Below are 27,957 nucleotides of genomic sequence, written 5' to 3'. Positions count from 1 at the left end.
GGAGGGAAATGGAGGCAAGAGGAGTTTAAAAAAAATTGATGAAGCCCTGACCCTTTAGATTCCATTTATAGTCTGAGCCCGAATGCCATCCCCCTTGACTAGCGAACTGTCCAATCCAGCTGCATGTGTCTAGATTTCTATTAGGCACTAAGTGAAATATATATGCACGCCCTTACACCGTTTAACACTCTGGGTCCACCTTCAAAACACTGGGCTGTGGATCAACTGAAGCGCCACTCCTCTTCCAAGAATCATTTTGACAGGTTCTTTTGGAGGTGCTCCTTTTCCTTTTTTTTTTTTTTTTTTTAAACCCATCGTTTTAAACAAAATGGCACCAAAGAAGGACGTGAAGAAACCTGCTGCTGCAGCCGCCCCAGCCCCAGCCCCTGCCCCGGCACCTGCCCCAGCCAAACCCAAAGAAGAAAAAATTGACCTCTCTGCCATTAAGGTAACTAAAGGGGTGAACAGTTTGGTCACTGAAACATCTTTCAACAGTCCGAAACTCTAGGAACTTGCAAAGGGGTATGTTTTTCACCAAGAGAGACAGCGTTACTACATGAGCTGGTAGATTGGAGGAGAAAAGAATCCTGATTAGAAAATAAACTCCAGCGTATAACTTCAGTTAAGTCCCTATGAATACGATATTGTCTACAGAACCTGGATTTGCTCTCATTTTGTGTTCTCTGGTTTTGTTTTGTTTTTTTTTCCCTAAATGGTCAGAGCGCAATTTAGGGATAGTAAGTGCAAAGGTGTTTTACCAATACTTAAACCAGCGTTTTGTTTCATTTTGTTTTGTTTGAAATAAAATCTCTGTGGAAACTAGATCCCTTACCTTAATACTGCATCAAAAGGACATTTTTCACCCCTGCTTGTTTCCAAAAGTTTAAAAACAGCTGATGACCCAGTTGTCCTGGCTGCATTTATTGGACAGCTGCTGTATTTCTTCTGAAAAAGAGAAGATTTTTGCAATTCAAGTTAATTCCCCCTTCAGCTTCGCTTAATAAAATTTGATACAACACTAAATTAGATCTCAGTGCAGACAATTATGCACTCAAGTGTTTCAGTGACTATAACTGTCATCTTGTTTATTTATATACAGTATTTAATTCAGAATGTGTGAGCTGCTTCTAAATGAAACTAACCCCCCCCCCCCGGCAAATACTATAAAACTTGGTTATATGGCTTTTAGCTTATGTCTCTGAGCTCTTGTATACTGATCTTTAACTAAGGAGAATGTGATTGATTTTTGCATCCACACTTTGCTGTGATCAAAGTTCTCAAATGCCAAAAGATGATCTACTTTTGGGAAAATGACACAGTAGATGTGCCTGTTACCCCTCAGTGTTGTGATCTCTCAAATGTGCACCTTCTCATTCACTGGGGCTGGACTGGTGGATGACAGTTTGAAAATCTTTATCTAATGAATTCTGCCTTACATGGAAAACTAATGGGTAAAAGGACCTATTAGGTGATCTTCTCTCGAAAGCCAAACGTTCTGTACATAATAAATCTAAATTTTGCTAACTTAATACTGTTTAATTGTAAAACCAAAGCTGACCTATAAACAAATGTTTCATTGAGTATTTTAGTATAATCATGGATTTTTAAAAATACTTCTGACCTAAATATTGACTTGGATCACACTTAGATATATTTCATGACATTAAATACATTCATAATTTTTATAACATTCTAGTTAAGTATGAAATTTTATGTTCCAAAGTGGGAGTGGATTATCAAATATTTTATCTTGAGTTTGTAGGTACCTACAGTCACATTTGAAAAAAGTTGATCAGAGAATCTAATATTGGTTAGGAACTATTCCTAATGAATATCCACTTAGGAGAAGAAATGTATATCAGATCTTCTAATAAATGGTTTTCTACCTAAAAGGCTGCATATAATTCATTAAGAGGAAACCAAATTTTTCATCTCCAGCAATTCTAGTTAATGTATCTTTATAGATGCACACTGACTACATTATACAGTGAACGTGATTACGGCCATGACAATAATTCCAATCATCTGTATTATTTGACTCTCCACTCTATCCTAAGATTAGATACATGAATCAGCGTCAAAGCTGTTCCTCTGTATTTACTGTGATTTATAAGACAATATTACCTCTTTGCATCTAGGATTACAAGCATCTGTAATGGGAGAAAAATGTGCCTTCTTAAGAAGAAAAAGAAATTTCCCACTAATGAATATAGGCATTAACTTTCTTCCCTGAAGAAATACTAAATACTATATATATATTTAGTTTGGCAGTAAGAAGTCTCCAAGAAAAGACAAAATATCACTTTTTTAAATACAGAAACTAAACTGATTCGCTGTTCACAGTCAGCAGAGATGCTCTTTTAAAACTTGAAAAATGGGTTTATCCTTTAATCTGTATGCTGAATGAGTTCCAGCATGGCTAATGTAGCTAGCACAACTACACAAAAGAAGAAAACACTCTTAGAATGTCTCTGTAGTGATGAGACCAGTTCATTACAGAATGAGAGATGGGATGGATCCTGATAAGGATGCAAAGTAAAAGGAGCAGTTAAATGAATGTAGAAGAAACAGGAGGAATTTAACCTTTACCGTTCACTCATATGGTTCACCTAATATGGTTCACTCATATGGTTCATATTCACTCATATGGTTCACCTAATAGAGAAAAAATGAAAAGAACAAGATTGAAGTTAACATATTTTTGTAAAGGAATTTAAATGCCTTCAATGATTTGCATTCATCAATATGAATTCAGGGCACATTTATAGGTATTATAACCAAAGAATGTGGTACAACTTGAGAACCATATAAAATTTAATTTCATCCCAGTAGGTAACAAGGCTAATTAAAATGTACATTAAAACATTTCATATTATGATGCTTTTAATCACTTAATGATGTTTCTAGATATATTACTTCATATAAGATATAAACTTTTTTCAAGCAGAGAAAATGAATTTTAAAGAAATTAATAGAGCTGTTATATGTGTTCATTAACTTTCTGAAAACTCGATAAAGAAAAAATTTAATTGGATTTTAAGCTTTCTTTTATAAATCATATAAGATTAGAAATTCAGCTGTCCTTTAGACTTTGAGTAATGCTGAAGTGTAGGGGTGACTATCTTTGCATAGGACTACAATCTCAGGAATAGTAATATTTAATTCCTCAATACTATTCCTAGCTAATATCTGTGCTCCATCATATATACCATGTTTAATAGTCATATATTTAACCATAAACTCTGAACAATCTTTAATATTGTTAATCAGTTTTATCAATTTCTTTAATGTGCTTTCCTACCCACTTTCCTAGAAATTTAGAACATTTAGAACATTTATTCAATTGTTCTAACACAAAAACTTTGATATTCATGGAAGGAATGCTTACCTGATGTCCCATGCCCATGGATGTTCTATGAGTATCCTTTCCAAAAACACAAAGACTGCTGATATTTGAACATTAGAGTTGCTGTCCTGGGTGGTTCTAAGCACTCTTCGCTTTCAGAGAGCTGACACTTCCAACCATTATGCCCAGGATAAAGAAAAATGCCTGACAAAATCCACCATGAGTATAGTTGCAGGTGCAAACACAAGAATTAACACCTGCTGCCCAACACTTCAGCCAAGTGTTGAAATAATGAAAGAAAATAAGTAACGAGATGGCTGTGTGCCTAGTTTTTAAAAGATCTTCAATGTGTAAGTAAATGTTTTGCATGATGCATGTCTTAGGTGATATGTCAGGATTGCTATTAAGTGATGAGATCTGGAATCGTGTCTTTTCTTATGGTGCTTAAGTTCTAATTCTTGCTGTATTCACTGTAATTCAATCAGGTCATCTCTGACTAGATACTGCAGGCGATATTACAAAAAGTGGTAAAGGTACAGAATGCATTGACAGAAACTCGTCCAATAACAAATCTCAACAATTTACCATACAGTCGGGGAGATTTAAACTTTCAGTTTACTGGGTAATGTGGAAATAGAGCATTCCCACTAAATATATATGTTTACTGATGGATATCCAGTGGAGGCAAATATTCTGTATATATTGCAATACCTGACTTGTTCTGGTCCAGGTATAGGGTTGTCTGTGTTAATCTACAAATTCTTTTTTCTTGGCTCTAACAAGGCTAATACAAACCCAGTCCCACTTTGAAGAATTCTTGGGAAAATCAAGTGAGGTCATGGTCCACGAAAGGCTTTGAAAATTATAAAGTTATTTGTAATATAATAATAAATATTCACTGAGAATTAACTCTGCCTTATTACTTTATTTAATCCTTAAAACATTATATTGAGGGGTACCTGGGTGGCTCAGTGGGTTAAGCCTCTGCCTTTAGCTCAGGTCATGATCCCAGGGTCCTGGGATCCAGTCCAGGACCATCAGGCTCTCTGCTCAGCGGGGAGCCTGCTTCCCCCTATCTCTCTCTGCCTGCTTCTCTGCCTTTTTGTGATCTCTCTGTGTCAAATTAATAAATAAAATCTTTTTTTAAAAAGCCAAATAAACATTATATTGAGGTTGTTTTTAGCCTCATTTTGCAAGAAATGAATGAATGAATAATGAATTTCAGTAATAACTATAACTAGTAATAACTAGTAGGTGATGGAGCTAGGATTTAACCACTCAGGCCAAATCCAGAGTCAACTGTAGTAATCATATCCTAAACCACCTCCTGTTTATGAAGAGAAAGTTACTATTAAGAATGCGTGAAGAAAGGGTGCTTGGGTGGCTCAGTTGGTTGAGTGACTGACTTTTGATTTCAGGTCAAGTTATGATCTCAGGATTCTGGGATTGAGCCCGCCAAAAGGCTCCACCCTCTGCAGGCAGTCTGCTTGAGGACTCTCTCCCTCTCCCTCTGCCTATCCTCCCACTTGCATTCTTTCTCTCTCTCTCTCCAATAAATAAATAAATAAATCTTTTAAAAAGGTTTGTGAAGTGGGGGTGCCTGGACAACCCAGTTGATTAAGTGTCCAACTCCTGCTTTCATCTCAGGTCATTATTTCAGGGTTGTGAGATCAAGCCCCATGTCATGTTCCATGCTGGGCATGAAGCCTGCTTGGGATTCTCTCTCTCTCCCTTAGTTAAAAAAAACAAAAACAACAACAAAAAACCCTAATGTGTAAAGAAGCCTTTTTTTATTCAGAAGGGTGTGAGGTAGAGTGGATCTCACATCACCCTGCACCACCCTGTGTAGCCAGTGGAGGGAGTGACAGGCACATGTCAGAGCAAGTTCACCTAGACTTTGACCTTGGCAGTCCACTACTCTCCCGTTCTCCACAGCTCTCCCCTGCCTTTGCACATGTTGCTGACAGGTTGAGTGTTCTCTTTTACAGCTAGAAGGTGGGAAGATTAGGAACCCAGAAAGACTCCTAGTCACTTTGCTCCAGCTTCCTATAAAAGGTTGAACATGGAGCATGGATATTTAAAAAAAAAAAAAAAAGTTGTTATGAGAGTAGATTAGTTAGTAGTTGCCAGGGATGGAGTTGGGGGTGGGGGAAATGAGTGAAGGTGGTCAGAGGGTACAAACTTCCAGTTATAAGATGAATAGGTTCTGGAACCTAATATACAACATAGTGAGTATAGTTAACAATACCGTATCATATACTTTAAAGTTGCTAAGATCTTTAAAGTTCTCACCACATAACACACACACAATTTTTTTTAATTTTAAAAAAAATGTGACATGATGAATATATCAACTGTCTTTATTGTGGTGATCATTTCACAATATCAAAATCATCAGATATCAAATCACGTTGTGCACCTTAAATTTACTGTTATGTCAATTATATCTCAATACAGCTGGAGAAAATAAAATAAAATATCAAAATAAAGTAAAAATACCAAAGTATTTTTAAATGATCTTAAATGTAATGAAACAGACTGAATTTTTAAAATAATTTTCATTTTTTAAATAAAATATACATCATACCAAAACTGGATCTCCAAATTTTGCCATCAGGCTAATATTTTAACAAAGGTTAAAGGTTAAAGGGATCTTTGGTTAAAGGGATCAAAGGTTAAAGGTATGGGATCTCTATTTTGCTTACAGATAGATAGCATGATTGAAACTGGGAAGAAATATCAACCATATGTCATTTAGAGTAATATGTAGGAACATAATGCCACATGTATAACAATTAAATCTTAACCTTAACTAGCTAGAGGAAAAGAAGTAGAAAAATAATACATATTGTCAATTTCTGATTAGAAAAAATGGGCAAAAGCATTTATAAGTTGTCTCTAAGTTTTCTTTATGTAATTTTAAGAGTTTGTCTTTTTTGAGGCACCTGGGTGGCTCAATCAGTTAAGCGTCCAACTCTTGATCTCAATTTAGGTCTTGATCTCAAGGTCTTGAGCTCAAGCCCTGCACTGGGGATTGTGCAGGGGGGTTGTGCACTGGGGGTTCTAAGCTGGGTGTGTAGCTTATTTAAAAAAAAAAAAGAATTTGTCTTTTATACCCTGGCCTTTCAATAATATGAATTAATTTTTACTATAACTATAATGTGACAAATTGCAGTATCAATCCATTTGCATTGTGAATATGACCTCAGGAGCAAATAAAAAAAAATTATTTGAGACTACCACTAGTATCAAGTTTCCACTCTCAAACATCTATGATGTACAAGAAGAGAACAGGTGGAATGGAGTGGGAAAATGCTAAAGGACATTCTGTAACTCTCTAAAATTATATTTTGAATTACATGTAACTGGATAATGTCTTTGCAAAGTAAAATGCAGTTTAGAAAGGAACAGATACGCTCGCCAATTAATAGTGAATAGCCCTTTTAATTTTAAAGATAATGAAATCTTTGCAAGACAAGGAGACCACAAAGTGACAGTGCCAAATTTAGACTCTTGACATTTTAATGTTGCAAATGAACCCTCTGGCAAGTTGTCTTTAGAAGTCATTCCATAATTACCCAGCATTAAGCACCATCTGACTCATGGAAATTATGGAAAGGATTATATTTAGTCTGCTGATCCTACACTTCTGCTTCTCCTCATACTGAAATACTTTTTGTATGAAAATAAGATCTGCTACAGTTTGTTTCTACATCAACTTCTACAGTTTGTTTCTCACTCCAAATCAGAATTTGGAGGGCAAAAATTGCAATATACAAGTAGTAGTGGCTTTAATTATACTAGTTAAAAATTTAAATTATATGGACGATAAATCTTTGCTTTTCTGGTCATAAGTTAATGATAGTGAGTCGAAGCCAGAGGACAAAAATATACACTAAAGATAAAACCACATCTTATACAACTTTATATTCCTCCTTCCACTGGGGCAAGTGAAGTCTTTGTATCTAAAAAGTGCTCAATGGTACATTGTCTCTTGTTTATAAAACATCTGACTCACTTGAATATAGTGTTATGAAATTACATTTTAACTCCTACTTATCTAAATTGCTTCAAAATAATGAAAAATATGAAGATGTATAGACTTAGGTCACATTTTAAAATTTTTATTAAAATTCACTTGGGCTTCGCATTAATTCTTGTAGGTGTGAATTGTGTTATTTTAATAATTCAGCCTTGGTCCAATGGGACCGAATTCAGTTGACTTGTCCACACTTTTTGAGCACAGAATTACTCACTTCCCCTTTCTGTTCAGATCAATGTATCCAAAACAGCCATCTATTCTCTCGTATAATAGACAGGCTGAGGTGGTATTGTATTCTTAATTTCTTATTGTTCTTAATTTCTCCTTTTTATATCATATTATAGTCACGAGCCTAAGTATATCTTTTGTTAAGGTAAGAAACAGAAATGCTATGAAAAATATGTATCTCCTTTAAACTAAATGAGTTATTCTGAGGCACAGAACTCTTTATTTCCAAAATAGTATTTCTGCTGGCCTTTTATGGTGAGTCCTGGTAACTCTGAGATTAGAGTGAAACTTAATAATCTAAATTTTCTTTAGGATTTGTATACATCCTAGGTCTTTAAAGGCCTCTCTTCCTGGTATTAAATTAGAGAACATGCCACAATGTTTTCTTACATGAATACTAGCCCTGGTGAGATTAACTTCTTTAACTTAGCCTTACCAATCATTAGCCTCATTCTGTCTTGCAAGCAAGATGAAGTTGTTTAAAGACTATAGTCTGTGTCCCTTCCTCAGGCATTTTCACTCAGTAATCAATGTCACAGATCTCCTAGATGCTAAAGCTTAACCTACAGCAATTTCAGAGCCTATTTGATTAAATTAATTTTAATATTTTCCCTATAAATTAATTCCTTCTATATACCAGAAGCTTTATCTTGTTTTTAATCAGTTAACCGGACATCATGATTACTAATAGAAAAACACTTCTCAAAGTGAGGAAAGATCTGTAAACATTGCAATAAAAAATCCTTTTCAGTACCACCAATAAACTACTATTTACCTAAATCCAATACCAAAGAGCATATGAGTCACAAACATGTGAAATGTAGTTATTATACTAACAGTCTAATATAGGTATCAAGCTAAATGGAAAACCCCATGAAAAAAGCAAATCAAGTGTTGGCAAATTAGAATTTCTGATCATAAACTTTATATAAAATGGAAGGAAATATATATTATTTTATATAAAAGTAATAAAGGCACATATATCAATAATTCAAAATAAGCAATGGGTGTGTCTAGTATGTGCTTGGCAGTTCTAGGTGCTGGATGTGTAGTACTGGGGGAGATTATATGCACCTTCTGCAGAATGGAAGCTCTCTGAAGGAGATAAAGAAGTCTCTTCCCTCGAGGAACAGATATAATATCCTAGAGGAGAGCTCATGTTTGAAGGAGGAAGTTACTATACATTCATTCTAATGATTTTAATTTATTGCAAATCTACTGAACTAATATAGGCAAGGTATTTTTTTTTAGCTCTACGGGGAATAAAATATAAGAATAAGGCAGGGACAACACTCTAGATGGCAGGAACATATTGGGGTGGGCCCATGTCCAATTTGCATCACGGACAAAGATAAATGGCTTTCAGTAATAGCCTGGCTTTCCGGAAGTTTACAACCAGGAAGGTTAAACATCCTTCAGCTGGAAGAAAAGAGCTGAGTAAATAGAGAGAAAAAGTTCTTTCAAGAGGAAAGTCCTTTTTACCAGGACTTTGGAGAGTTAATTTCTAAGAAACAGAAATGAGAAGAGAGCATTCCAGATAGAAGAGCCTTGAGTCTAATTTTTAAAACTAAGTGATGGCACAGCAAACTGAGTCCAAAATCAGATGACATTTTGTATTTATATCATGCCTTGTTCAAAGAGCTGATGACTTCATCACTACAACACCAAGAAAGGGATGCAAGAGAAACTTTTCATCATTTGTGAGTGTACCAGAGATAAAGTAACATTTCCCATTTATTCTTTGAGCACAGCATTCATGTTTTTTATTTAAAACTATAGTTTATTCTCTAGGATGGACTACACTATAGCCTTTTGTACTGTTGTCAATAACTTGCTTACATGTTTACTTTGATTTTCAATAGGTACAAAAAAATCTAAACTCTGATCTTCTCTATGGTAAAGATATACAGAGAAAGTAGAGTGAGATAATATGACAACTGCTTGCCACTTCTATTTTAATAATAGCATACCTTTACATCATATCCAGGTGGTTAGGAAAAGCTTATTTATAGCATAAATACAACTTTTTAAAAATGACTTTCTAGTTTACTCCATAGATTTTATACAAATTGTCCATATTTATACAAATTCGAGGACACACTTTTCTACTCAAAAAAAAAAAAAAAAAGGAAAGAAACAAAGAAAAGGAAATGAGCATTATGTAGGGCAAATTATAGGCATTCTGTAGGGCAACTTTGATGGATTTATTTTGTATTATTTGTAGTTATTAATTCTACTAAAGATCTGTATTAGTTCTCAATATTAATCATAGGACAATTCAAATTTAATGACACAATACATAAATGTAACTACAAGTCTAAAAAGAACACAAAGAAACATGGTCCGCTTTCATGCCTTGAATTTGAGCATCAAATATCGCGAGACTCCAGGATTGATGGAGGGAGGTGGGCAGGGGAGGGGCTAAATGGGTGATAGGCATTAAGGAGGGTATGAGCTCTAGGAATTACACGTTAAGTGATGAATCACTAAATTCTACACATGAAACCCCATTCTAGCATATATGCTAACTAACCTGAATTTAAACAAAAACTTGAAGGAAAAAAATCATTAGACTCCAAGTTATACAATTACCAAAGTTGACAAATTTCTACTTTTGTTCTTCCCTTCCATTCCTCGTAATAACTTAAAGCACTTACATTTTTCTATTAACTTCCATTTCTCATAAACTCTCAAAATGTCTTTTTATGAAAATACATTTTCCTAGGCAGTAATATTTTTTAAGTCATGTTTTTAATCCTCATTTTGACCCAATGAGATTTTTTTCACTACTTGTAAACTTTGGACAAAAAGTAATATGAAAAAAAAAAAAAGAAAGTGATATGCATTTCAATATTGATTTCTTCCTAAATGGCTTGAGGGAAAGCTGCAAAGCATTCTTCTGCCCCGCAGGGAGAGACTTCATGCTTGTGGTGACCATTCCTATAAAAACAATTGCTGAGGGTGCCTGAATGGCTCAGTTGGTTGAGCAACTGCCTTCGGCTCAGCTCATGATCCTGGAGTCCCAGGATTGAGTCCCACGTCAGGTCCCCTGCTCAGTGGGGGTCTGCTTCTCCCTCTGACCCTCTCCCCTCTCATACTTGCTCTCTGTCATTCTCTCTCTCAAATAAATAAATAAAACCTTTAAAAATAAAAAATAAAATAATTGTTGAGATAGCACTTAAATCGAAATTTATCTCCAACATTCTTTATACTTATAACCTGCTTTAGTTATGAAGAACACTAATAAACATGTCGTCTGAACATTAGTGGACCTTCTAGGACTGATCTTCCTAGGACCACTTTTCACAGTACCATTCTAGGAAGAGAGTTGCCTCCTATTTTCAAATAAGCAGCCATGAAAACCCCTTACCAGCCAATTCCTTAGACATCTTTAAAATCCTCAAGTATAAGTTGACGTTTGACAGCCGCTGCTTTGGGTCTTTCTGGAGACCAAGGGTGGAGGAAAATACCCACCCCTCACGTAAAGTAAGCGAAAGGAGAATGGCGAAAATGGAGTCCTAAACCACCGCTGGCTGAGATACACTCTCAATGCCTCAGAACACAACTTCCAAAAGAGTGGTCTTTAATGAGAGCCTTCAAGAACAGACCACATTTTCACATGGGTGAACCCTAAGAAACACAAAGAATATGCATGGCCTTTTCAAGTCTTCTGCACTTGACCACAAAGGACAGAGCTCCAGAGGATGTGCCTTCTGTAGTCATTGCCATCTGAAACCCCAAACCAGTCCCATCCCCAAAATTCCATTAAATACCAAAACTTGCTGACTTGTGGTTTGCAAAGTCCATAATTCACCAAAAGAAGGGGTCAGCCTGAGTGTGAGGGAAATTCTAAGCTCCTCTGCCACTGAACAAGGAAGAAGCTTCTTAAAAGAAGAGGCTCCAAGAGACCATCTCAGGGATGAAGACCATAAAAGTACTGACAGGCTTCGGTCTCATTATGGCTGTCCACTCCCAGATTCTGGTTGCCTAAAAATAGCCCTCGGGGTGCAGAGCCCTCCTTCCTTTTGCCCTAAGAAAGCTAAAGAACTCTCCAAGAGGAGTGGCCGCTTGTCTCTGAAACCTGATGCTAGCTCTGAGGTCACACCTTTGCCAGCAATAAAGGCAGCCTCAGCAAAGGCGTCCCCACTCAGGGACTGGAGCGGCCCTCAACTCACTCTTCAGCTTCGCCGCTGTTCCGCAGCCCAGAGGCTCTGCCATGGTGGGTCCTAGGAGAAAACGGTTTGTCCGTTAGAGGAGGATATAATCGTGCATATGTTCTTACTGAGTAGAAAGGCAGTCAAGGAACAGAATTGAGGAGAGAACATATTCGGTATTATAAGTCTATAGAATCTGCGTTTGGGTTTTTTGTTGTTGTTTTTTTTTGAGGTGGGGTGAGGACAGAAGACATTAATTCGAGCTGTGATGCTAACTGAAAATCATACACCTTACTCTCCAAAGCAGTACTTTATGCTTCATTAACTTTTGCTATATCATGTAAGGTTTATTATATCTAGTTAGGGGGTGAGGGGAGGAGTGGGAAGTGGAAACTCCTAGTATAGCAAAATAGTGTACCTTTAAAAACAGTCTGATGAAGGTAGCTAAAATTAAGTAACCTACTTCCGACACATCAAGCAAAAATCTACTAGTCAAGTAGAAGAAAGACTTAAGGAAATCTTTTTAATGCAGTATATCTGTATTTCTGAATGCATTATCTGTATTAGACATATCTTAAATACATCACAGGCTACTATATTATTCCAGGAAGTTATCTGACTTAGCATTTGTTGAATCATTGATTCATTGATTAAGTTACAGAGAGATGTTCCCTGACTATCTTTTGCAATAGTATTTTTCCTAGATTTGAAAGTATCCTAAGGCAACCTTCTTATTCTATGACACCTACATGTCTTCCTAAAAATCTCAGAACAGAGAGCACTCATTCTTCTGTCAATGCATTCGAAAGAGTACTAGTTGTTCCTTTCTTTCTCCCTCTCTCTCGCCACTGCAGTCCTTCAGTGCTGACCAGATTGCTGGTAAGTGAATTGAGCTTCTCTACTCCACATGTAGGCAGAACACTGCCTAGTTTCTGAAATACCCCTTATTTCTAAGGCATGTTACTGCGTGGCTCAACCTGTTAGTGTCTAAGCTATGCCTGAAGTCTGAAAAGTCGGCTTACTTTTGGAGCTTACTTTGAAGATTACTCAGGGAATGAGCCTGGAAACACTTAAAAACCAGGACATTTTTGTTTGGTTAAAATATTCTTTGTGGTTAATTTCTTTCTAACAGATCGAGTTCTCTAAGGAACAGCAGGATGGTAAGTTTAAAAGATACAGTTGTTAATATGTGCACACTCATAAAGATGGCATGTGAGAAAACTGACTCCTTTGGGATGAGATTAGCTCTTCCTAATTATCCCCACTGGTGTTGCCACTCTAAATATAAATGCTCTCGATCATTCTAAGTTTTCTCAATGTGAACCCCTTGCTTATAATCAGTAATCAAAGGTTTAAGCCAAAAAAAGACAGATACCATAAATTAGGTCCTTGTGTTCACTGATTTCTAAATAAAACCATTTTGATACAGTAGCCAATACCATATATATTACCCCGAAAAATGTTGTAGGTTATGAATGGCTAATCTGTTCATCAAATCCCTAAAGAAAGATTTGGCAGGTCTGAATTGTTCAATTTAGAAAATAATATTCATTGTGAAACTGCCCAATTACCAAACCTACAAAATTTCATGGTCATGATAGTGAGTTGAGAGAAGCAGATGAAGTGGATAAAAATAAAAATGAATTCAGAAACAAAGACAGAGGAGTAGTTTATCATAAAGCTGCAAGGAACATTGGACATCTCCTGGTCCATCTTTAAAGATCAAGACAGGCTCTCGAAGAGCTGATAAGCTGATAAGCTAATACCCAAAGTATTAGTAACAGGATAGGCATCTGGTATAAGTTTAAACTAATGAGAAATTTCATAAAAACAGTTACTACCTGGAAGACCTCAAACTCTTAAGATTCAAGAGAATCTGAGTGGTTTCCCTAACATTTCCACTTTTTTCTCCTTCAGGCCTTTGGATCCAAGAGATCCCGTGCCCCACAGGATGTGTTAATTCTCTAGAAGTGTAGGGGAGAATGTTTTGTTGAGCCAAAGTGGCCCAAATTTGAAGAAATGGAGACAAAAATACATCTCTAGAAGGGAGGGGGAGAAAAAATTTAGTTAAATGATAGCATCTAAATTAGGATATTAGTCATAAAAATTACTATGTATATATATATATATATATGTTGTGATATATAATATATAAAAATTATAAATATAGGTGTTTGATAAGTATGTATATAAATACTCAGTTCTCTATCTAAAAAAATTCCACATTTTTAGTATGTTTCAATGTCTATAATATTCATGTTTGGACATCAATTAAGGAAAAAAGGGATATTTGCTGTAGTAGAGACTCACATTTATCTACATCATAGGTGATAGTCTCATGTCAAGAGATTAGGTGATTTGATGGCTCAGAACTCAAGAGCATTTGAAATTATACTACAAAGGGCTATTTTTTTTATATTGAAACCAGTGGTAATTTTAGTATAGTTTGTTTGACTCTTACTGCATTTTTAACTAGTAATGCTGCTACATTATCAGCTACTGCAACCCAGTCCTCTTAAATATCTCAATTATAGTGCCATTTTGACTACGAAACTATGGTGGGACAAAGCAACAGAAGACTTAAAAACCCTTGCAGGGACAGAAGGACTCACCATTGACCATTAAACCTATAACTACATATATGAACTAGGTTTTAGGTAGAGAGGTTCAGGAAATGTTGGTGTGGTAGACTGGTTTTCTCTTATGCCAGGAAAACAAAAGGAAGCATTTAAAATGTATATGTAAACACAATGCTTTCAGAAATGAATGAAAATTTCCTCTGTTTCCTTCCTTGTTCAGTCCTTAAAGAATTTCACTCATGGCTGCTCTATTTGAAAGTATCACAGATCCCAAGGAAAGGGAAAAAAAAAGAAAAAAATATCCCATTCTAAAGGTTTATGTCCTGTGCTATCCCGTAGAGTTGCCACTTGGCCACATGTCGTCATTTAAATTTAAATTTTTGTTAATTAGAAATAAATACATTTTAAGAATCTATTTTCTCTGTTGTGCTGGTCATATTTTAGTGCTCAGGAGCCACAGGTGGTTTTTGGGAAACCCACACCTAGAACATTTTGATTGTCATAAAAAGATCTAGAACAGTGTTGGTCTAGCCAGGGACTGTCAAGTTTTTTTTTTGTAAAAGGCCTACTTGTCAAATGGTAGACTTTATTGGGAATACAGTCTCTGTGAAAACAACTCAATTCCATAAAAACAGCCATAAACAATACATAAGAGAATGGGATATTTTCCAACCAGCTTTATTTTACAAAAGCAGGTGACCAGCCCCTAGGTAGTAGTTTGCTAATCCATTATTCTAAAATCTTCAAGAGAATAAGTCTTAAAAATCTGAGGTAGGAAGAGCAATAATCTTTCTGTTGTAGGTGTTTAAATCAATGAAGGGTTAATGTCAGAGAGATTCTGTTACAGCCCATAAAATCCTATTTCTATATCTGCATCTGACCAGGGTAATAGTGAGCCCGCTGAGCAATCTGCATGGAAGCCTGGAGCCAGTAACAAGAATAGTTGTTTCTCATGTCCCTTAGAAAGATGAAAAATAATATTTGAGTAATGACCCCACCATGTCTACAGCATGCTTTTTAGTTTAGGGGGATGATCTTTTATAGTCAAATTGCATAGAATCTGAAGGGGAAATTTTAGCAAACAATGACGACACAATCTATAGTTGATTGTGAATATAATGTCTGTGCAACCTTAGATCAAGGGATGGACGGATGCTAAAACAGGGTGCTGAGAAATCTATCTAGATGGATCTTTGGATCTGAGGCCACTAATGGCCTAAATACATTGCTTTCAGCTCTACCAGTTCCTTCACAAATGGTTTTTTTAGTGTTGCTGGGATTAACTCCAACAAGTTGCCATCAGTACTTTTGGGTTCCCCAGAAAACTGAATTATATTGTTAGGAATTCAAGTTGAAATGTCATTTTGGGACCCTTAATCCATGGTAATATCCTTTTCTGTCTCTTTGGTATACACATCTTAATTCTTGGTTAATATAATTGTGAAAGGCCAAAATTGTTCCATCAACAGAGAAGGACAAAATTTAGGGAAAGTTAGCATTAGAGTAATTGTGATAAAAATAGACAACAGTAAAAATATGTACTTACATGTACACACATATAAGTACTATGAGACCTAGAAAAATCTGAATGAAATTCGTGGAGTCTATCAATGTGAACATTCTGGTAGTGATAGTACACTACAACTTTGCAAAATGTTACTACTGGGGGAAACTAGACAGTATTTAAGAGATCTCTGCATTTTTTCTTAAAATTGCATGTGAATTTATAATTGCCTGCACAAAATTTTAATTAAAAATATATAATTAAATTCTAAAGTTAATATAGCAACACATTGTCATATGTATTATCTGAAAAAAGAGTAAAGTTTAAAGAGATTATCATCATGATAGATCCAAACAAATATTTCCCCTTCTGAAGTGATTACACCAGGAGCCTATTAAAGTCATACACTGGTTAAATGACCCTCTAAAACTTAGAAGTTTGTTTCTCTTTTCTAATTTTTTTTTCCTGAAAAATGAAGTTACTCCTGAAGATAACTAGCAAGGGGAGAGTCTAGGAAATTTGTATTTTAAGAGGAGGTTTTCCTAAATAATTTGTGAAATCTGGGTTAACCTCCTATAACACAATCCTGATAGAACATTTGTTTTCTTTAGATTTTATTAACTTTTTTTTTAAGTTGGAAATGGTTTTAAATGGTTTTAAAGCAGTCCCAAAAAGAAATGTCAAAAAGGATGGTCAATGGCAGTTTGAGCTAGGAAAAGGGAGAGTCCAAAGATAACTTGAATCATTACAAAAGTTGGAAAACAGAGGAGAATGTGAACTGGATCCTTGATGAAGTTAGGGTAATTTATAGTTCCAAAGGAGAAAAAAAAAGCATCCTAATGCTTCTTGCTTCTTGCAGAATTCAAGGAGGCCTTCCTCCTGTTTGACAGAACAGGTGAATGTAAGATCACCTTAAGCCAGGTCGGTGATGTCCTTCGAGCTCTGGGCACAAATCCCACCAATGCGGAGGTCAAGAAGGTGCTGGGAAACCCCAGCAATGAAGGTAATGAGATTTTCCAAGCAGCTGGGAAGCAAGCTCATGTACACACATGAGAGAAAGAGAGAGAGAGAGAGACAGTGTGTGTGTGTGTGTGTATGTGTATGTGCCCATGCACATGTATGTAAGAGAAAGAGAAATTTATTGAGAAATAAGGTCCACAGAAGAGACTTTAATTTGCTCATGATGGTAAGTGTGTTTCTTGGCTGTCTAGAGTCTCAGTTTTTTCCTCAGAGAATAAGTTAACCTTCCTTTGAAAATTTGTAAGCATGATAAAATTTTGTGCTAATGGAATAATACCTAAAGCTAACATTGTCATCATCATCATCCTACCTTTGTTCTTCATTGAAAGATTAATGACTGAAATAAGATCCAAATCTGCACATTTTTTTTTCAAACCTTCAAAGTCAAAAACACATTTTGACAAAGATGTTAAATATCGCTAAAACACAACACACTTTGTAAGCAACTCAGTAAATTACAAAAGCATGATGACAAAAGCCATGGAAATAAAATCTCAGTGCTCTCAGGAGGTTGAAAATACCTGCTGACCTGGCCCTGTGCTCTGTCTGTGACCCTCTTAAAAGTAACTTAGCTCTTTTAATTAAGCATCGACAGGATGCCGTGGTAATTAAGAGTATTTTCTATTTCCCGAGAATTACAAGAAGACTTAAAAATCTAAGTCCAAACCTGCATTCAGTATTCCCAAGTAAATCCTGGGACGAAAAGACAGTGAGATATGTAAGTGGTAACACTGTAGCAGTCATTTGCTTGATACAGTAAACCAGTTATTAGTCTTCAAAAAAAATGTTCTGATTCCAATGGTTCATGGCAAAGTGTAAGTGTTTATTGGAGAATACCACCCTGAATAAAAAGGATGAGACAACACTGAAATTTTTTCAAGTAGATATTTGGGCTATTTATCTTTGCCATGAGGGGAAAAAAGAGGGGAAAGCAAAAGGCAAATAATCTCATTTTCCCCTTGATAACTGAAAAGACTTCTAACCTCGTTACCAAAATTTGGGGAGAGGAATTTGATTTCAAAGAAACCCACCTCTTAAATCAATCTGCTGGAATTTTTCTTTAGAGGGAAATGTCCAGGTAAATCACGCAAAAGTTAGCTGTGAGCATGAGATAAAGCGAGAGAGCAACAGCCAGATCTTATTCTGTAGACGCCACTTTCTAACTTACCAAAACATCCATCTTTTTAGAGTTATTAAGTAATTGTTCATTTATTCAGTGGTCATATTTGATCTTTTTAATATCATTCCATTTTTATTCTATGAGGAAAGACTAATAAAAGGGAATTTTGGTTTTAGGGTAACTTAACTTTATCCATTCAAATCCATCGGGATAGTCTGCTTGATACTTTTGTTGTGAACACAATTTACTTACCATACTGAAGAAAACCTTGCCATCCCCAGACCTCTAAACTGCAAAGAAGTCAGGAAATCACAAGGAATTTGACATGCACACTCCCCTCATAGGCTTCTTGTTAATGTTATTTAAAACTTAAAGAAATTGAAGGCTCTACAAAAGCTCAGGACAAAGGAGGCATATATTTTAAAGTTAAGTTTTACTGTATTTAATGCTTATAGATTTGTTGTGTCAGTATATATTTTCCATTCTTTCCCTACTATTTATAGAAAATATGAAATTGACAATACTAATAAAAAGTAGCTAACACTTATTCAGCACTCAGTTTGTCCCAGGTATTATAATAAATTTTGCAGGTATGATCTCATTTAGTGCTCACACTAAAACTATGAGGAATCTCTATTTTACAGATGAAAAAGTTGAGGTACAAAAGGATGAAGAAATCTGCCCATGGTCACATAGTTGTAAATGGTGGGTTGGGGATAAAAGCTTCAGCATGAGGACTCCAGAGCTCTTGCTATTATCTATTATGCATTTTTTGTCATCAGCAATTTACCAACCAAAATTTAAGCTATATGAAGATATTTTAGATCCTCTGGAATGAACTTTCAAGTTTAATTTGTGATCCAGAAGTGACATTTTATGGTAGCTAATACCTCTCCAAATTGCAATTTCTTCCAGAGATGAATGCCAAGAAAATTGAGTTTGAACAATTTCTGCCCATGATGCAAGCTATTTCCAACAACAAGGACCAGGGCACTTATGAAGACTTTGTTGAGGGTCTGCGTGTCTTTGACAAAGAAGGCAATGGCACAGTCATGGGTGCTGAACTCCGCCATGTTTTAGCCACATTGGGTAAGGAAAATTTATTTCAGTGGACTAAATAGGGCAGAATATATAGGAAAGGGCATGACATAGGGGATCAAGCTCTAACAAAATAGGTAGGGGCCAAAGCTACAAGATGAAAAAGAACAGTCCAAAATTAATGACCATTTCCATTGGCCTCAGTGTCAATGAGTTTGTTTTGGGGAAATGGTTAGCTTAAGATACTAGAAATGAATAAGTAAAGTAAAGCATCTTAGTTTTTATAGAATAGAGTTTAGATGACCAGGGATAATATGTATTTAATTTATTCACTTAAAAACAATCCACTGACAATGTTCCTCTGTACCAGAGGAACAGAATGGGCTTGATTTCTATCCTCCAAGAGCATATTCATAGCCTCTAGGAACCCAAAACTGATCACTTATGATGGAATTTAGAAAATAGCCTCTGACCTTTTTTCTGAAAAAAGAGTTTTATTTCCTCAGGTGAAAAAATGAAAGAGGAGGAAGTGGAAGCTCTGATGGCAGGTCAGGAAGACTCCAATGGCTGCATCAACTATGAAGGTACGATTTCGCATGCTCAGTGCTTATAGCAACTCTCAGCTGATTGTGTTGCTGATAGACTCCTTCTGATCTTGAAACAACTTCCTTGTCTCTGCCTCTTTTATTGAATATACCCATGTTCTTTTTTTTAATCATCAATTACACAATAACTCTAAGAAGATATCCTCTAAGAATCTAAGATTTTTATTCCAGTGGGCTTTGACTCTCCTATGCATTGTGATACAGCTTAAAATGTGTTTTCACATGTATTTTTTCTTGTTAGGTCTTTATAAAATCTCTGTAAAATAGACAGGGTTTGGTTCAGAATAAAGTATAATAGAATATTAAAGTTGGAGAGATCTCAAAATCCTTTACAGTAAACAATTATGAAAATGAGGAAATTGAGGGCTAAAGAGGTCTACTTACTGAGTGAAGGCCAAATCGTTAATGAAAGGGCTGGGGCTAAAATGTCACTTATCTCCTTGTCTGGTTTTGCTTAAATCAAAGTCATCTCGTGGCCGACCATCTATGTCCTGCTACCGAATTCCAGCAGGCTCACCGAGAGGGTCTGAAAAACAACACACCCACAAAATAAAGATGCAAAATAAAATTACATGATACAATTTATGAATTTTTAAATTTCCAATAAATTGAGAAACTTATCTATCCTCCCAAAAAGACTAACCTGGCCACTTTTCAACAAAGCTATGCTGATAGCTTTGATGTAAATGTAGACTTATGAAGTCTAATGACTTGGGAAAAAGTAAGAAAAGAAAAGCAGAGAGAAGAGGAGGGAAGGAAAGGAGCGAGGGGGGAAGAAGAGGAAAACAGTCAGCTAAGCACATCTTCACTGCCGATCTTGATTAAACTTTACTTTTTCCCATAAATAACATTTTACATTTGGTTATTGCTATAAATACATAAAAGAAGAATCATTCAATAAAAATTGTTTGGACAAGTGAAGAGTCATCTAGAAAATAAAATCAGACCTGGATCTCATATCAGAATAAATTTCAAACGGTTCAAAAATTTAAATGTAAGAGCTAAAAGCATAAAAGCCATAGACAAATTATTTTATAACTTTTGGAGTGGGAAGGTGTTTCAAACACTGATAAGAACCCAGAAGGCATTACAAGTTTTGATAAATGCAACCACATAATTTTTTTAAGTTCCATATGGCAAAAGCCACCAGAAGCAAAGTCAAAAGACAAATAGCAAACCATAAAAAAAAGCAATCAGGATCAGCAAAAGCTCATTATCTTAATTAAAAAAAAGCTATTGTAGATTAATAAAAAGACTACAGCCCAATAGAAAAATTAACAAGTACATAAACAATTTGCAGAAAAAGAAATAAAAATATCTATAAATATAATATGCTAAACTTCACTGCTATAAAAAAATGCAGATTTCTACATGGAGATACCATTTTTCAAAAAGATAATTGCCAAAGATTAAAAGTTTGACAACACTTTGGGTTGAGGAGAGGGTATAAAAGCAGGTTATTTCATGCATTCCTGTTGGGAATATCTATCATTAAAATCCCGATATGCCAGGCGCCTGGGAGGCTCAGTGGGTTAAAGCCTCTGCCTTCAGCTCAGGTCATGATCCCAGAATCCTGAGATAGAGCCCCGCATCGGGCTCTCTGCTCTGCAGGGAGCCTGCTTCCTCCCTCTCTCTCTCCCTCTGCCTGCCTCTCTGCCTACTTGTGATCTGTCAAAATAAAATAAAATAAAATCTTAAAATAAATAAATAAATAAATAAATAAAATCCCGATATGGTGGTATAGTATTAATAATTCTAGCAAATCTACATCATGCAATGTGGTTTTTAGATGTGCTTGCACTCAAGTGAGATGAGTGGTTATTCATTATTATAATAACTGTGTATTATTCATATATATGTGGTAAATATTCATTTACTGTGTTGGTAATATTCGAACAATTTAATGTCCACCAATGTAGGATGTATCAAAGAGATATTGGTATACCTACAAAATGAAATTCCCTACAGTGCCCAGCCCCCCCACCCCACCCCCCCGAAAATGATGGTCTTGTTTATGGTCATTCAGTTAGAAAGCAAATGCAAAAGAGTTTGTAGAGTATGCCACCATTAGGGTGAAAAAGAGCTTTAGAAACGGATATTTGTATTTTCTTATACATGCATATTAGCCTCACCCACTTTGCTGTTAAGAGAAACTAGGTAGATGGGAGACACTGGTGAGGAACATTTCGTTTTTGTTATAAGCCCTTTCATACTCTTAAAATAAATTTTATCCATGAGAATGTACTACTTCTTCAAAAAATGAAGTTTACAAAGTCAGGGGAAAGGCTATGAACCCAGGATGAAGAATAGTGAACTGTACTGAGCTTAAAACAATAAATGCTCCTGTTACAGCTAAGAAAAATTAAGATTGAACTTACTTGCTAAATCTCTTTTATTAAACTTGATGGTCATTAACTTAAACTGTCTGTATTATGCCCACAGCTTTTGTCAAGCATATCATGTCCAATTAAATGGAGCTTTCAAGGTAAATACCCTTTTGTTTTTTATTATATAAGGCTTTCTCAATATTGTGTTTTTAAAAAATTCAACAGCTTCACTTTAAGTGCTGGAAACATAATTAGTACTAGTTTTTAGTTAAAATTTATTTACATTAACCAGAAAATATCAACTCCTTTCAATTCATTTCATCTCCTGAAATTGGTTATTTGGAAATAGAGTATTTTGGGGGCACCTGGGTGGCTCAGTCGGTTAAGTGTATCCTTCGACTCGGGTCATGATACTGGGGTCCTGGGACCGATCCCCACGTCCGGTTGCCTGCTCAACAAGAAGACTGCTATTCCCCCTGCTCTCTTGCTGGTGCTCTCAAACAAAACAAACTTAAAAAAAAAAAAAAAGGAAATAGAACATCTTTGTATGAGTATAGAGCAAAAATTTCTAAGATCTTTGCTGCTGTCTTAGTTTTGATTGTACTGTAATTTTGCAGTGGAAATTCAACAAGCCAGAGACTAGTTAATGAAGTTAGCAGGAACATCACACTAATAAAAGTATGACCCTAATTTCTTTGAATAATTGATATAGTTTTTAACAATTACTGCTCTAGAAAACCAGTTAAGCACTTGCATCTAGGTTGTTACAAGTATGAAATGGCTTACCATCGAAGTGCTGGTTCGTTTGTGCTTTTTCTTCTTTTGCACTTCACTTTATTTCCTCCTCAGCTTTCTCTCTGAAAAGATGCAATCAACATTTAACTCAATTTCCCTTTTCCTTTCCAGATCAAGCATTGTTTATGAAGACTGGCTGGAACCTTATTGCAATAACACCCATGACTTACTGTCCAGAACTGCTTACCATCATTCAGAAAACAAAGCAACGTGGACCGTTCTAGACTGAAGACTCCCTGTACTTTTATACATTTCACGTTCCTCTCTGAATTGTATTCATACCACACAAATCAAGGGTCTCCTGCTCTACACGAGGATAAATACTGACAACCTCAAATTCAAGCACTACTCTTCATTTTCTACTTGGGGTCAATGAACAGCCTTAAAATACGAAATTAATAAATAATTTTGGTCAGTCTGGAATGCTCAAGTTGCATTGTGTTTTTTTATCTTCCTGCTTAGAGAAAGTAATTTTTAAATTTTCAATTATTTTGTTACTGTACAGAATATGGATGAATTGTAAACTTTTAGAGGAAAAAATCACTGCGGTCTACATACCAATAACAAACTGAATACTCATCATCGTCATCATCACTGAAAAAGTGAGATAGAGAACTGAGCAAAGTCAGACAGGATCAGAGACATCTTAATATGAATTATCCAGGTAATTTAAGATTAAAGCAGATTTTTTCAGTTTTGTGTAAATCGTCATATAGGTGGGTTAACCTTATCACTTTTAGTGACAATCTGGCCTATTCATAAGAAAAAGGCCTAATAAGCTATTGCTTCTTCTCACCGAATGTCCTCAAGGTTAAAATTTAAATACCTTTCAGCAGTTATTAAAAAGAACAACAACAACAACAACAACAAACTTCTGCAGATAAAATTATTACTCAGGAACTCAAGATCCTGTCTACTAATATTCTCCTTTCTGCTAGGATCCGTGCTAACTTGCATATCCATATCCCTGAATTTTAGTTCAATCTCCTAATACATGTCCTAAATGGTAAGACCAATGGTTAGGAAAGTTCAGAGGGTAAACTTACTTTGCCATCTCATAATGCTATCATGTATCACTTTTTCTTTAGAATAGAGGCAGAATTTGCAATAACCAACTATGCAGAAGAGAGGAAGTAATAAATAGTTCTTTCACTCTCCAAAAAGACTTCTATAATGTATAGGATTATAAAATCTCTGAAAAATACCTGCCTGCCTATCCATTTTTGGAAGCTGAAACCTTTTCCTGTTGTTGGGCGCTTTAAGTCAATGTGCTCCTACCATCTTTAGTGAACATCACTCAGATTCCAGCAGGCAACAGTTTCAAATTGACCCATGTTTTTGTAGCCAAGATAATGTTGAGATATCACAATCCCTCTTTTAAGGAAAATTCATCATGGCCTTAAGATCCTTAAGGTCATGCTTGCCTAAGAATAGGATTTGGAAATTTTGCATGGCACTGTCCAATACGACTTGCAGTAAAAACAGAAATGTATATATATATGTACATTGTCCTATTTGGTAAGCACTAGCCACATGTGCCTACTGAGTACTTGAAGTGTGGCTAGTGTGACTGTGAAATTAAACTTTTAATTGATTTCAGTAGCTAAATGTGCCTCATGAGGATCATGTTGAAAAGCATTAGGTTTCAATATATATTGAACAAACAATCTATATTTGGTTGTTATATCAGGCAATACAAAATATTTTTTTAAAATGATGAATGTTAAAACAATAAAAAATAAAAAATAAAAATGATGAATGTTCACCATGTAGAAAAGTTGACTGGTATAAATAGGCTAATCATGAAAGATTCATTTTTGTTTTGGAATATGTAGCTAAATTTCACATCATCTATTTCTTTAACATTTTTCAATTAGAAAATGTGATGTCTAAAAGGTACTAACTTTTTAGTCTCAAGCTTCTGCTTTAATGCTTTTCCCTCAAGACCTTATAAAACTGTTTTAACTCCCAGTGGAATAACATCTTGTACACTATCATGGGACTTAACCTTATTAAATTACCATGTGTGAAATGCCCATAACTCAAGTAGTAGCAGGTGCAAAATAGAGTAGCAGGCAGAAGAGTGACAGTAATTTTAACATCTACACCAGCTGGCAAAAACAACAGGTGCTTAATTCTTCAGTCTTTAAAAATAACTTTTGAAAGCCCACGCTGCATAAGCAAATATTTTCAAGTTTGTTTTTCTAACTACCTTCAAGTTACCTCCCTGAAAAAATGTAATATACATTTTGGGCTTCAGAGTATATTTGAAACTTAAAGCACAGGAACTTAATTTATTCTCCTCTATGAATAAAATAAATAATGATTATTAAATTGGGAATAAAAATTGATATTTTAGACTTCATGGTAATATTTCTCAAGAAACATTATACCAAAAAGAACTCTTAGTATATCTTTTTCTAACTATATTTACATGTCTCTTTCTATACTGGCAAATGTAACTTGGAACTTAATAGAAGGGAGAAAGAATATTTTCCTTAAAATTCTAAATCCAGTGAAAACCACTGATCTATAGATTTATTTGTCAAACCACGCTATACCCTAAAAGAGAAGAGGAGATTAAACAGCAAGTATCTGGAGTCCAGACTAGAGAGTTTTGCTCCTTTAAATTACCAGGATAACTGAAACTAAGCAAGAACAAAATGATGGAGTAATTCAGGCAATGATCTCAATTTTTCAGTGTGATGAGTTAAGCCCTGAGCACATAGAGATAGACATGAGAAGGCACAAATCTCAGACTTCTCAGGGACACATCTTGAGGTTGCCCAGAACTACTCCAAAAAGAACAGTAGAAATACTCCTCATCTTGAACTTTTGGAAAAACAATAGCAGTAAGTTCCTTTGTCAGTAATCACATAGGTGGCAAAGAGAAATTCTGGTAGCAAATAAGTTGGGCTTTTCTTCCCACCCTCAAAAAGGCAAAGATTATCCTTTCCTCCAACCAGAAGGAGAAAATCAACTCTTCTCATAATATTCATTGTGTAGGGTGACAATAAGTATAACCCTATTACAAGAGTAGTAGTCAATTATCAATAATGCCTGGTGGTACCTTTAAAAATAAAAACATGAATTTAAAAGTGAAAAGCAGAAATATATTTGGGGGATGTATTTTTTTTTAAAGATTTTTATTTATTTATTTTACAGAGAGAAATCACAAGTAGATGGAGAGGCAGGCAGAGAGAGAGAGAGAGAGGGAAGCAGGCTCCCTGCTGAGCAGAGAGCCCGATGCGGGGCTCGATCCTAGGAACCTGAGATCATGACTTGAGCTGAAGGCAACGGCTTAACCCACTGAGCCACCCAGGCACCCCATTGGGGGATGTATTTTTAGACTTAAAAAATATATATATAAAGGACAACCCCTACCTTGTATAAAAATGTACTTAATGCTAATCATTTGATGACAACTGGTGAGGTTCATTTGAACTGGACTTCAGCAGAAATGTCCAAAGAGCAAACACGGGCTTACTCTTGCTTTTTTTTCCACCCTCATCAGTTAGATGTTCTTAGGAAGAATTCAAGCATGCCATAAAGGACAGGTGCTTTAGAGTCAAGGCTTAGGTTGAAACCTACCATGCCTATTCCTGTAGCAGCAATAGCTGTGTGATCATGTGGCAATTGCTTAAACTCTGCAAGACTCAAGTTTGTCTTCTACAAAATGTCTTTTTTTTTTCAAATTTACTTTTTTTTGAAATGTAATTGATATATAACATTGTATGAGTTTCAAGTGTACAACATGATTTGGTATCTGTATATATTGCTAAATAAATAGCAAGTATTATAACGTGTGCTACATAATAATAATAATAATAATATACATATGATATTTATGTCTATATAAAAATACTTACATATTTATTCAGTAAACTTATTAAGTTTACTTAATATCATTTACCTCGCATAGTTACAAACTGTTTTTCTTATGATGAGAACTTTTTTATTTTTAAGATTTTATTTATTTATGAGCGAGTGGGTGAGAGAGCAGGAGCAGACACAGAGGGAGAGGGAGAAGCAGACTCTAACTAACCCCAGAACCCTAGGATCATGACCGGAGCCAAAAGCAAAGCCCCATCCGCCTGGGCCACCCAGCTACCCCAAAATGACGTTTAAAATGATTATTTTATGAATTAAAATAAATTAAGAATGTGACTTACTTGGCATGAGGCAAGCACTTGAGTATTTTTCTTCTCAGTTTCTTTAGTACTATCCCCTGGGTTTATATGAAGTATTGGGTTAAATCTTTAATAACTCTCTCTTGCCTAGAGGATATAATTCCAAGATTATCAAGATACACAAGACCTCTGAAGAACTTTTTTCAGTTTTGTCTCCTGGTAGTACCTCTTAATTACTCTTCCTCACAATGACGCTGAATGGTATAGTGCCTAAGAGCTCAAACCTTTCTGTCACATCCTAGATGGCTAACTTTGATGATATCCTACATAAACTAGAATTCTCAGGAGGCCCTGCTGTGAGGGAAATGAGGCAACATAGAGTGACAATGTAAGAGCTATTTATTGTAAAATCTCTATAAATGAAATGGTGGCTATTATTCTAATGATCACCTCTTGAAACTGTTATGAAAGTTGTTATTTAGAAAACTTATTTTACATCCTCTAAGAGTTTGCTCTTTTATCACCTCTTTCACTGACCTTTCCTCGCTTCATCCACCCACAGATACCCACCAATGTGTGGCCTACAGCCCCCTGTATCTATTATGGTATGTATAACATAGCAAAATTATTTGTTTGCATCACAACATATCCATATCCCCACAGTGTACAACAGTGCCTGACACGTGGTTGGCACTATTTAGTATTTTTAAAAGCATGAATAAATAATTGAATGAAACTGTATCTAATGTCTTCCATTCCCTTAATCTTGAAGCTAAAAACCATGTCCTATTGGCATTTGTATCCTGAATGTTTAGGTGAGTAATAAAACTCAACAGGTACTCAATTCACTAAAAGTTAAGTGAATGTATTAATGAATTAATGAACATAAGAATTATAATTATAGATAAGATAACCCTGAAGTATATAACCACATTCTAGAATCAGACAGCAAATGGGTACAAACTCCTTTCAATTGGTAGTGTTTATATGAAACACTTTTTTAACCAATATTATGTAGCTATGCCCAGGTTCAACAGTAAAGAATGCTGTGATGGATTAGGATTAAAAA

At 35.4% G+C, this 27,957-nt stretch overlaps 1 protein-coding gene across 1 annotated transcript; it reads left to right on the top strand.

The window, feature by feature from the left end:
• The first annotated feature begins 328 nt into the window (after positions 1 to 328).
• Positions 329 to 23,095, top strand: MYL1 (myosin light chain 1). The gene is made up of 7 exons (XM_059392665.1): positions 329 to 448; positions 12,903 to 12,930; positions 16,713 to 16,856; positions 18,909 to 19,082; positions 19,538 to 19,615; positions 22,079 to 22,121; positions 22,870 to 23,095. Exons 1-6 carry the CDS (start codon positions 329 to 331, stop codon positions 22,105 to 22,107), a joined length of 573 nt encoding a protein of 190 aa, XP_059248648.1. The 3' UTR covers positions 22,108 to 22,121; positions 22,870 to 23,095.
• The last annotated feature ends 4,862 nt before the right edge of the window (positions 23,096 to 27,957 follow it).

This window comes from Mustela nigripes, chromosome 3 (assembly GCF_022355385.1).
Source record: "Mustela nigripes isolate SB6536 chromosome 3, MUSNIG.SB6536, whole genome shotgun sequence".
Classification (NCBI taxonomy): Eukaryota; Metazoa; Chordata; class Mammalia; order Carnivora; family Mustelidae; genus Mustela; species Mustela nigripes.
This window is presented reverse-complemented; position numbering and strand designations above follow the sequence as displayed.